General features: G+C 37.0%; 1 protein-coding gene across 3 annotated transcripts in view; it reads right to left on the minus strand.

Annotated features, from left to right (window-relative positions):
- Positions 1-12349, minus strand: part of BIRC6 (baculoviral IAP repeat containing 6) — a 194194-nt gene that overhangs the window by 79296 nt on the left and 102549 nt on the right. For all 3 annotated transcript variants that reach the window (XM_068415935.1, XM_068415930.1, XM_068415945.1), the window contains 6 exons: positions 10622-10878; positions 9319-9427; positions 8574-8795; positions 3331-4111; positions 2257-2400; positions 296-425 (listed from right to left, as the gene is read on the minus strand). In XM_068415935.1, the coding sequence (XP_068272036.1) occupies positions 296-425; positions 2257-2400; positions 3331-4111; positions 8574-8795; positions 9319-9427; positions 10622-10878 (1643 nt within the window). The remainder of the gene's footprint in view (positions 1-295; positions 426-2256; positions 2401-3330; positions 4112-8573; positions 8796-9318; positions 9428-10621; positions 10879-12349) is intronic.

Consider the following 12349-nt stretch of genomic DNA (forward strand, 5'->3'; position numbering starts at 1 on the left):
CCAAAAAAACCCCAACCAAACAAAAAAAAAGGACAAAACAAAAATCCCACCTTCCCCACCTCAGTTTTAGAGAGGAAAAAAATAGTATTTGACCAGTAAAAGTGCATTTTACATGCAATACGTAAGGCATATGCAAAAGCTTACACCTTAAACCACTGTTTCATATTTGGCAATTACCGATGAACACTGCAAATATGTATGTTAGATATACTTGGTTTACGCGGGCTTTTTGGTTTTGGGGCTTTTTTTGAAACTGTATCTTAAAAAAATAGAACATGAACTACTGCAAACTTGCCTGACACACGATCAAGAACCTCTGCTAGAGTTGTTGAGACAGGCAAGTGAAGAGTACGAAATTTGTGTCCAGCTCCATACATTGGATGTTGAATTACATGACTAGTAGCATTAATTCTACCTTTGTACAGCTGAAAGGAAAAAAAAAGGTCAACATTTAACATGACTTTAACATTCAGAAATAAGTTAAAACACTAAGTTCTTATAAACTCATTTCAGTAAAATAAAGCTAAATCTCTTGTGTGCTAGAAAACTGACATAGCCTTCAACTTTGGCAATACACAGTAAAAATGCATCAAATTTGGACAACTTTAAATTTTTAACTCGAATTTGCTTCGAAAGCCTAGAATATTTTTAGGATCAGAAACAGCATAACATCATACTTGTTTTAAAAAAAACAATTATTTTACATAGCTGTATATGAGAGAAAAATTGAGTGTCTGGGACTTGCAATTACTTAAGAAACTAAAACTTAATTCTGAAATTAAATTAGGAAAATCACAATATACTTGGAGAAAGATGTCATTTCTCTATTGCTCTAATTTGGGGATGAAGTTTATTCTAGACTTAATATCTACTTTTTGCTATTATGATGGACAACTAAGTCACTACAAGTTAAAACATTTCAAATATTTTATCATAATATATTTCAGCCGGAGCTCTGTTCACATTTTGTATCATTCTTTGCTTGCAGTAACTTTTTACAGACTTCTGCAATGAAAGTGCTACTTATCCCCCTTTTCTCCTATAATCAGGAGAACTGTTTACTAATAGTCACATACAGGACTAATTTATTGTTGTGCAATATTATAAAAAAAAATTCATACTTGATGACAATCAGAATTTAGTTTCTAAAATACAGTTTTGGTAAGAACTTAAGAGATAAAAATGGGGATCCAATCTTTGAAATGCTATGTTGTTGGACATACTAGAAGCATATGCTGCACATCCACATTATTTTTAAGGTTTCTCTTTGGATCTTAGAGGAGGAATCATCTCAGTAAGAACAGACAGACTGTTTGCTCGTGTTTTTAATACAATACACGGAATTCTCTGACAACCTCTTTTCAATATATTTTTTCTGCTTTTACATATCTAGTAATATTCTGTAAAAATCTGTTGTATGTAAAACAAATTATTAGAAAATTGATGTTACCTTCACATTACCTATGGCCATGTTAACAATTAATCTCAGCTAGGCTAAAACAAAACACTTAAATGTTTGTGTTAAAACTGTATTTGTTCCTCCTTTTTCATTTTATACTATCTGATGCAGTTTCCCTGTCATATGTCTCATGTAGTACTTTACTTCTGAGATGCAGTAAGAACAGCAGAAACCAAAGTAGAAAGCAATTTTTCCTTGTATGGGAGTACCAGATCTTTTAATGACTTTGTTTTCCCTCTATTTCTTTACTCACAGCCTTCAACTGACAGCATAGCACTTCAGTCATTAATTATAATTCTGTGTTCTGGTGAAGCATGTGGAAATATAAAAGCATACATCTGCTTTATAAATTAATTCAAGTATTTTTCACTCAAGAACTTTTTCATGGTGCTTGGCTAATGCTGAAGGATCTCTGCCAATTTTGAAGCATCAAAACTACAACTGTTCCTTAATTAAACTGATAATGAAGAACTGCTGGAAGGACTAGAACTTGTATCTATATTTGCTGCTAATGCATAAGGATACTATTAAAAAGTCTTCCATAAGATAAATTTCAGTTGTCAATTCTTTCAGAAGCAGTACATTTTCAACAAGATGGCTTTGTCTTACAACAGCGCCTTAAATTTTCTTTTAAAATGCTGAGTTACAATTCACCAACACATTCCTTTCCAAAATTCTGCAATGTGTAAAGTAGGAAAAGCTGCCATCTGACATTTCAAAGTTGAATATAGCCAGATTTTTTTTTTTTAAGGCTAAATTTATTCCATGTTCACCATACGGATATCAAAAATTCTTACTGGACATGGGGACTGAAGAAACAAAGTCACTTTCTCATCCTCTAGCATCAGCTGCAAAAAAAGCCTCCTAATAAATCCTGAAATATTTCCAGAGGTTGGGAAGTTCCCACGCTGAGGAGAGGACTGGAACAGTTCACAGAGAACCTGGGAATGCAAAATGACATCAGATTTAAAATATTTCTATATTTAGGTCTCTAAAGCATAGCTCTACACAGCCATAATAGGTAGTGCCTAAGATCTACCTTCCAGTTATCATTCAAACCCGATTAGAAATGAGCACCACTGAAGAAAATACCAGCAGCAAATAAGGCTTTTTAATAAAAAAGTTCAAAACACTGACTAGAGCATCAAAGTGAACACAAAGACTACTGAAAAAGATAAAAAAATCTGAAGATAAAGTATTTAGAAAAGTAGCTTTCAAATTCCTAAAGCAAAAATTTCCCACTGCATAATGCAGTATTACTACCAGCCATTAACAGAGAACTGTACTGAATTTTTTACTGAAGTCTACCAGTTCCCAGGGCATCGCCATTCTTAATGTTGAAAAATCTTTTTTTTAATTATACTTTTATTCAGCTAGGTCTGCAAGGTTAACAAATGAAAGGAAAACAGCTGAATTTCCACTAGAATGCCAAATGCAATGCCATATTCTGCAATAGCCTGTATTTCCCCGGTCACAGGTTGTGCAGCGTATATGGTTGCACAAGCAAATTTACCAGGAAATCTCCTTAAGTTACTGACATAAAAGATGTGCATGAAGCTTGATTTTCAAATTCCGTTTTGGAAGACTTTAGACCTATCCAATTAAATACAGCATTTTGGATTCTGGTCTAAAGTTTATTCCTCTAAACCAAGAGGAATACAAATCTACACATAGGACTGGACAGACATGCCAAAACATTTTTATACTTTTCAAAGTTAGACCAATAAGCTAACAATTTTAATACAAAACTTTTCCAGTCAATGACAGCTTACAAAAAGAAGTTAAAGAAATCTAAAAAAAATAAAAAAGTTTTGAAAGTTGGCTGTAGTTATTATTAAAGAAATTAAAGCTTTTTTTTTTTTCTCTCTCACCTGTGCCATAAGTCTCTGGTTATTAGGATGGCAAGAGATGCACTGTAAGAAGAAAGCAACTGTTGCATTTTCAATTGCTGTCCGCTGCTGAGTGGTCAACCCTGTTGTTACAGTTGAAGAAAGCAAGCTAGATCTTGCACTGGTCTGTTGTGCCGTCACATTGTGTCCTCCAGAAGTAGCACCAGAATGGCACAACAGAAATAAAAGTGCTGTCCACAATGGATTGACTTCAGAGCCACCCAACCAATCCTTCATCATGTGGCTGTTGCCAACCTCTGTCAAAAACCTGAGAACAGGAGCAACCAGGTCTGCCGTGATAGGCATTTTATTAAAGTGCTGTGGAACATGATGTCTCCTGAGCCTGTCTGGCGTGATATCCGTTGATTGTGCCGTGCAGTCAGAGCTAGAAGTATGGTTAAAGCAAAAACTAGCAAGACTTCTTACAAGCAGTGAAGGCAAACCTGAGTCCAATAATTGCTTGATAGCTTCAGGAGACTGAGATGAGGCAGCAAGAGTAGCCAGGTGAGACTCTGTTAGTGCAAGAGGGGCTTGTGCGTTTTTAGAGTCATCTGTTAAAGATGAACTAAGGTCCTGCTTTTTGCTGTCATCAGTCATGGACAGTCTGTGTTGACACTGCATTGGAGGAGGAGTGATACCCATCCATCCCATGAGTAAGGAAAAATAATTTGGGTGGATGTGGCACATTGAGCAAAGCAAACTATCAACAGCTTTCTTCAAAACCATATTGCAGGGAAGAGACATGGACCAGTTAAACAGTGACCTGTAGGAGACAGAAAATCATGTCAACACATAGTTTGCCACTTTTATTCCCTCTTCTTCATTGGTTCATAAAACATCTTTCCACATTTACAATTAACTATTGTAGAAGCTGTTGTAAAACACACTGTGCTGAGCCTGAAAGCCTCTTTTGGATCACAGTATCAGCAGGACATTCATTACCCAAAAGGCATTCCTCACCTGTATGTTTAAAGTTCTTTCATCATACTGTATTTAAAATAGATATAAAATTACTTTTCTGGCATGCTGCACATGAAAGACAGGATTTCAGTCTTTTGACAGTTGTCCCATAATTTATGCATTTTTGAGCCAACTGCAACCTCTTTGAGCTTTCAACTCTCCAAGCTGCAGCGACTAGGATCACACACACATGCACACACACACTCATTTACGTAAAGGTCTCTTAATCCTTTATAAGAACTGAATGTACTTTAACATGTTTCAAAAAATTTTTAAAATTTGCTTTATTAGAGTTCTACTTAAAGATGTCGCAAAAATGAAAGCAGCAACAATCTTGTTGGTTGAATGATGTTACCCTTGCTATCCTTGCTCAACCTGAACTTAGTACACAAGTTAACAACAGAATTATTCCTCAGATACACTAAAATCCCACCCACCTTTGAAGTGACTTCGTCCAAATACTATCTGCTTGAATGCTAATCCAAGGCACATGAATGCAAAAGCTAATTTAGCTCCTATTATTCAGCTTAAATTTCAGAAGTGGTATTTGTAATCATCAGACAGACTTGTTCACAGTAGATGAAGTATTTAAAAAAAAAACCCACAGTTTTCTGAACTGCATTCACAGTACCTTGACACCATACATAAGTTACGTTATCTTAACCTTTACATACAGAGGTGAACGCACACTACGTGCCACTTCAACATTAGGGTTTTAAATAAGTTTGGATGTAGCATCATATATCACATTGCCATTTGAAGACAAGGATTGTTTTTCTCTCTCCTGGATGGAAGTGTTATTCTATGTTAAGTCGAAGGGACTCTAAGAATCTAGAACAGAACATGGGTCTAAACAAAAGTTACCTTTATTACCAGTATAGTGAATGGCTGACAAAAAACCCTCTCCAAGATAAAACATTAAAAAGTCATCTCAGTGATGAAATGACCCATAACTGTGGGAAGATAGTCACAATTTCCCAAAGTCCACATGTAGTAAAGGTACACTTAAACTCTTCTCCAACAATATATTCACACAACCCTTCGGCCAAAATTTTCTGGGTAAGTTCATGCTTTATGAAAAATAAGATTCTTTTCCAACTAGATATTAAAAAATAACTAAGGAATAAACTAGTATCCATTGCCCAAAGCAGAAATATTGAAATGGAAAATGGGGATGATGGGAAAATACATCCAAGAGAAAAGTGAAATATCTCATGAAGGAGAAATTCAGAGTTATAGCTAGAACCAATGAAAATATTCCAAAAGTTAAAATATCAAAGAGGATGAAGAATACCCGAGAAGTTATTTTTATTAGAAGACCTATTTAGTCATACAAGTCTGACAACAACTCTTCTATATTTATTAAAAATGTAGCATTAAAAATGCTAGCTCCAGATGCTAGCTGATATGAATTACAGTTTTATTTGGCAGGAGGCAGAGGAACAGGGCTATATTGCAATATGCATACTCAAATAAGGTACAATAGTTTTATTAGTATTCCTTCATTTTGTCCTGTGATGAAAACAACATACTCTCCCCTCCAAAAGACAGGAATTCAGTTGTGAAACCCACTTTTATATTACTAAAAATCTAAATGGGCTATCAATTTTACGAAGTCTATTTTTATTAGAGTTCTTCCTTTTCAAATGTTAAAATTCTTAAAATGTATCCTGAAAATGTATTTCTGTTAAAATGCATTGCTGAAAGGACTAATTGACCTGCAAATCCTTAAACTGATTCCCAAAATGAACAAGCTCATTTTGAATCAACAATTACGTATATGACAGTATCACTGAAGTGTCTTCGGAAAAGGTCTAGCTTGTGGTCATGTATCTAAAGACCATCACATTGCACATATACAAGAGCTCCATGTGCTTGTACCAATAATCGCAACTTGTACATTTCCCAGTGTTTGAATGTTTGACTATGCCTAAAGGAGACAGTAAGATAGTAGAAAAATATGAAAGTTCCTTAAGGGCAACAAAAAACCCTATGTGCTATCAAAGTTCCTTTCATTAACTGGAATTGTATTCAATGGTACAAATGAAAGACGCTTTACTAGATACAGGAATTTAACAGCTATATTTCTATAATACACATGAAACAAAGCTATGTGGCTTCTCTCTTTTGTTTTGTTTAAACAGAAGAGATGGTTAAGCAACATAAATTAGGAATGTTCACAGAATCAACCAGGTTGGAAGAGACCTCTGGGATCATCAAGTCCAACCGTTGCCCTTACACCACCCTGTCAACTAGACCTTGGCACTAAGTGCCATGCCCAGTCTTTTCTTAAACACATCCAGAGATGGTGACTCCACCACCTCCCTGGGCAGCCCATTCCAATGTCTAATAACCCCTTCTGTAAAGAAATTCTTCCTAATGTCCAACCTGAACCTCCCCTGGCGAAGCCTGAGGCTATGTCCTCTTGTCCTATCGCTAGCTGCCCAGAAGAGGCCGACTCCCACTTCACTACAACCTCCCTTCAGGTAGTTGTAGACTGCAATAAGGTCACCTCTGAGCCTCCTCTTCTCCAGGCTAAACAACCCCAGCTCCCTCAGCCATTCCTCGTAGGTCAGACCCTCCAGACCCTTCACCAGCTTGGTCGCCCTCCTCTGGACTCGCTCCAACACCTCAACATCTTTCTTGAAGTGAGCGGCCCAGAACTGAACACAGTATTCAAGATGCGGCCTCACCAGTGCCGAGTACAGAGGGACGATCACTTCCTTAGACCGGCTGGCTACACTATTCCTAATAGAGGCCAGGATGCCATTGGCCTTCTTGGCCACCTGGGCACACTGCTGGCTCATGTTTAGCCGGCTGTCGATCAGCACCCCCAGGTCTCTTTCCGCCGGGCCGCTTTCTAACCACTCTTCCCCCAGCCTGTAGCGCTGCATGGGGTTGTTGCGGCCAAAGTGTAAGACCCGGCACTTGTTCTTGTTGAACCTCATGCCGTTGGTCTCGGCCCATCTATCTAACCTGTCCAGTTCCCTCTGTAGGGACTTCCTACCCTCCACCAGATCGACACTCCCACCCAGCTTGGTGTCATCTGCAAATTTACTGAGGGTGCACTCAATCCCTACATCTAGATCATCTATAAAGATATTGAACAGCACCGGCCCCAGAACTGAGCCCTGGGGAACACCGCTAGTGACCGGCCGCCACTTGGACTTTGCCCCATTCACCACCACTCTCTGGGCTCGGCCATCCAGCCAGTTTTTAACCCATCGAGGAGTCCACCCATACAAGCCCCCGGCAGCCAGTTTGTCTAGGAGGATGCTGTGGGAGACAGTGTTGAATGCCTTACTGAAGTCTAGATAGACTACATCCACAGCCCTGCCCTCATCTACTAAGCGGGTCACTTGGTCATAGAAGGAGACCAGGTTGGTCAAGCAGGACCTGCCTTTCATGAATCCATGTTGGCTGGCCCCGATGCCCCGATTGTCCTGCATGTGCCGTGTAATGGCACTCAGGATGATCTGTTCCATCACCTTGCCTGGCACCGAGGTCAGGCTGACAGGCCTATAGTTCCCTGGATCATCCTTCCGACCCTTCTTGGAGATGGGCATTACATTTGCTAATTTCCAGGACTGCCGGTAGATAATAGAGAGTGGTTTGGCAAGTTCATTTGCCAGTTCCTTCATTGCTCATATATTTTCAATCTGGAGTCACTAAAAGTATACATTTGGTGTTTAGGGTAACTTTTCCTTAGAATTCAGCAACATCCAGCAACTACATAGTTCAAGATTCACTCAAGATTTTGTGCTTTGTTTCTTTCAAATCAGACTGGCTGGAACAAAAATGGCAATTCCAAAAAACAATTCCACCCTCCCATAGCTCTTGGCTATCAGTCACAGATACTGGATACCATGAGTAATAGAATAATGCTTATAGGTACTGTGAAAATGACTACAAACACTCAATTTTAACAAGAACAGCCCAGAGCTACCCACTAAAAAAAACACAAAAAAACCCCATGAAACAGTCTACCTTTCACATATGTGCAAGTATATAAATGGATTCACGGTTATGCTTCAGATTTTTGTTTTTAAACACAATTATACCTGGAAGATGTGAAGTGCAGTTTTCTGTTTAGAACTACAAAACTACCTGTTTAGATATCTTTAAGCATTCATTCTATGAGTTAGCTTCAGGGATGACACTTTCCACTACTATTTCACCACAAGTGCACTTCAAGTCGTATCATTTCAGTGAACAAAATAATTCAGTTATAAAAAGTATGTGGTGCAAAACTTTGCTTTACTTACTCGAAGAGCTCTCTGTCCAGCAACGCTGGTAAATCATATTCAACAAGCAATTCATAACTATGCCACAAAATTGCTGCTACACAATGCAAATGGGAAGGAGATGGCATCAAAAGACCATACTCTCTTGTTGAGCTATTTGGACAAATGTAGCTGACACGGCCACTTTTTTTCATAGCTGCAACTCTTGCGGAGTCACTGACCCATTTCAGCAATGCTTGAATTCTGGAAGGCAAGATGATGTAGTACATTATAAAGGGTCAAAGAAACACTCAAAACCAAATTATCTTGCTGTCTTTTAGTAATCTGATTTACACATTTATCTCTTCCTTTGAAGCAAAGTTCAAGAGTGAGCGCAAACTCTGTTTTCTCAAGACTTTGATTACTAACGGGAAAAATTAATTAAAAATACTTATCTTGGACAGCCAAACGTAAATGTTCTCTCTACAGAGAAAAAAAATATAGCAGGTATCTGTGTTCTGAGTACTTGAGAGAAAAGTCAGTTGAACACTAAAAGTTTTATCACATTTATAAGAGCAAAAAAAGAGGGACAGCATTCTCTGCAAAGGATGCAAAAAGCTGGGAGGGAAAGCTGGAAAGCTTCTTTAGATTTCTGCACTTTCAGGCTATCTCACAACAATCAGATTTTTAGAAGTCTGTGCAGCATTTTTTTGTGCAGTAACATCAAGTCACTATTTAGCCGATTATTTTTGTATACACTTTCACATGATAATCCAAATAACATTACCTATCTTTTGTTCCAGGGTCTTGAGTTGTTCCAAGCTGATAAAGAATGTCTATTGTGGAGTCAGAAGAGAGACCATTTAATCTTCCAAACAGTAAAGGGCTATTCAGATCTTGCCGCATTCAAAAAAAAAGGGGGAGGGGAAATAATAGAAGTACTTACATACGTATTTTAAAAAGTACTAATGAAATTGTTATAGAATTGCAATATTAACATTGAATTGAGTTTTGCCATTAAAGTAAGGATGCAATTCTTATACACACCACTATCTTGAAACTGGGCATTTTGTATGTTCAATGCAAAGTTCAGCCATACTTTAAAAGGAAAAATCATTGCAACATTCAGCAGATACAGGACTTAAAGCTTTAACTAGTAGGACTTTCTTCAACATATTCCAAAAAGACATGAATAATTCCAATAGGGCTCTCAAACCTCATGCTTCACAGTAACAAACATTTATTTCAAAATGGAAACTTATTTAACTCCAATTTCCATCAATGGGACTAAGGCCAAGGATTTTCCGAGGTTACTTCCCACTTGTCTTCTCCTCACTGCATCCACCTCCTGCCCTGTAGGAAAGCTACTCTCCTATCTAACAGCATTCCAGCAAAAGACAGTAAGCTACATTGAAACACTAACTCATGGCAAAGTAAGTACGGAAGCCATTTTGAAAAGTGTTTTCTGTTAGTATCAGCAACTTCAAAACAGGAAAAATACAAGTTCAGTTTTCTTTCATTTAAAAGCCTCAAAACAGCAAAGCAAAGTGGTATGGAATCATAAATACAAAAACCCCAGTGCACTAACAGAAGAGCTACTGCAAAATTTCGCTGTGGGACATAGATTAGTTGCTCAAGTGTCTTAATTACGTACCTCCACCTGTAACTATTTTCAACTCTTAGTGCTATTCAGAATTTATACTGTCCTACAGACTATTACTGCCCCAATATTGCTGCATTTGCTTTCCTTAACATTACTCATGAATGCTCTTTATTTTGAAACATCTAGACATAGTATCTACAGTAAGACACACTTACAATATGTTGCATGTTCTACTCTCGTGTCTTCAAAACATTCACATAATTACCTATTCCACACAAAAATCAAAACAACCCTGGCTGCACTGCTTTACTATTGTAGAACTACCCACATACAAAGACTGTGATACTTCGAAGCATAACGAAGCACAATGACAAGTTCTGTCAGCCCCAATTCAGAATCAGAAAGCATCACACAAATATACTATATTTGTACATTTATACAAGCAATGTTTTTAAGTAACAACTGAAAAGAAAAACATTGCACTCACCTGCAGGATCGCTCCCTGATGCTGAGCAGTTTCTTAGAAGAATGTCAATCAATTTTAGGCCTATTCTGGTGGACTGAAGCCCAATTTTAACAAGCACAGCCTCAATGTTTGGAGAATGCATACCACAGTAAGGTGACATTAGTAAAGCAGCACATGTCTGCAACAGATTAGCAGTGGGTGCTGCAGCACTAGCCATCATTCCTTCTAAATCACTTATGTGAGTGAGGCAGTGGTGTAATAATCTTAACCATCCAATACTGAAAAGGAAAACATGGAAATGAGCTAATGTATCATTTTCTTATCATTTTATTTTTCATTTGTAACATAACTACCTGTATTAGATTCTAGAACAAGTACTGCAGAAAACTGCTATGACATGATCAGACATCATCTGAGAAAAGCAAATTAAGACCACAATGTAATATATATTAGCAATGCTGTTGTAATCACTGGTTTAAGGTTGTAAGAAAGACAGGGTTTGTGGGCAGGAAGGGTTAATTAAGAGCCTGCAAGTTTTACTACTAAAGTTTCTAAAACATTTATTGATTCACATACATATTTCTTCCAATAGCACCAACCTATTGGGGTGAAGGCAGAGGGGAAGGGGTTTATACAGGGGGAAGGTAGGAAGGAGGGGATTAAAATTAAAAATGTGTTAATCACTACATTTCCCCCATGTCACTCTTATTCTTTAACAATATCGTTCAGTATTCCTTTTAATAAAAATCTTGAAAAGTAAACCTATTGTAATTGAATCAATTTGGAAACACATTAACTGGGCTTTATTTACAAAAAATATGCTACAATGCTGTTTAAACAAGCATTATGAACAAGAGGGCAATCTGAGTTGCATGTGAAATACACTGACAAGTTCTAAACTAACAGGTTAACTTATTTTCACAGCTAACCTTATCTCCCACAGTTCAAAAAAAAGGCAAACTTGCATATAGATCTTAAATGAAGTTTACACTTTTATTTTAGGAATAATTTACTCCTAAATATTTATCATTTTAGAAAAGAGTAAGGTTTCTGCTATGTCTAAAACAAAATTATACCCAAGTTTATTGAATATATCTATCATGTTACTGCCATTACTTTATTATACCTATAAAACTAAGCTGAAAGCCACAATAAAACATTTCAAAACTTGAAGAATGTACACTCACCTTCTTTTTCAGGTACTGATTATTTTTGTGTGACTTTAAGATAACCTTTTCTGAAGTACAAATATAGCAATAGTATAATTTGGCTATGAAAATTCGCTTCACTGCTATTCAAGATCAAAGACCAATTTCAGCTATACAACTTTATTGTAATATTTCAAAGTAATAAATTTTTACAATTTGGTAAGCTAAATTTCAGAACCAGGAAATCTCAAAAATTCACTCATTAAATTAAATTCAAAGTTGGAAAACTTAAACATTTATTTTTTTAAAATTCTTAAGGGTTCATTTACTTTAAAAATGAGTACGAAACTCAGGATGTCACCTAACCAAATAAAAGCTTTTGAAAAAAAATCTTGCTGATGTGCCAGAATCACAAAAGCATTCGGTTCCTATTTCTCAAATGTTTGCAAACAGAAATATTAGATACAACTTCCACAAAACATCCTATTGTCCTATTTCTATTCCTGCTCCAATACTTATGTAACTCCGTTGACTTCAGTAGGGATAAGAAGTATGTTGCTACTTCAGGTTTTTTGACAACTGCGTACCCATTAAAAACACG

The sequence above is a fragment of the Nyctibius grandis genome, chromosome 1 (genome assembly GCF_013368605.1).
Source record: "Nyctibius grandis isolate bNycGra1 chromosome 1, bNycGra1.pri, whole genome shotgun sequence".
Lineage (NCBI taxonomy): Eukaryota > Metazoa > Chordata > Aves > Nyctibiiformes > Nyctibiidae > Nyctibius > Nyctibius grandis.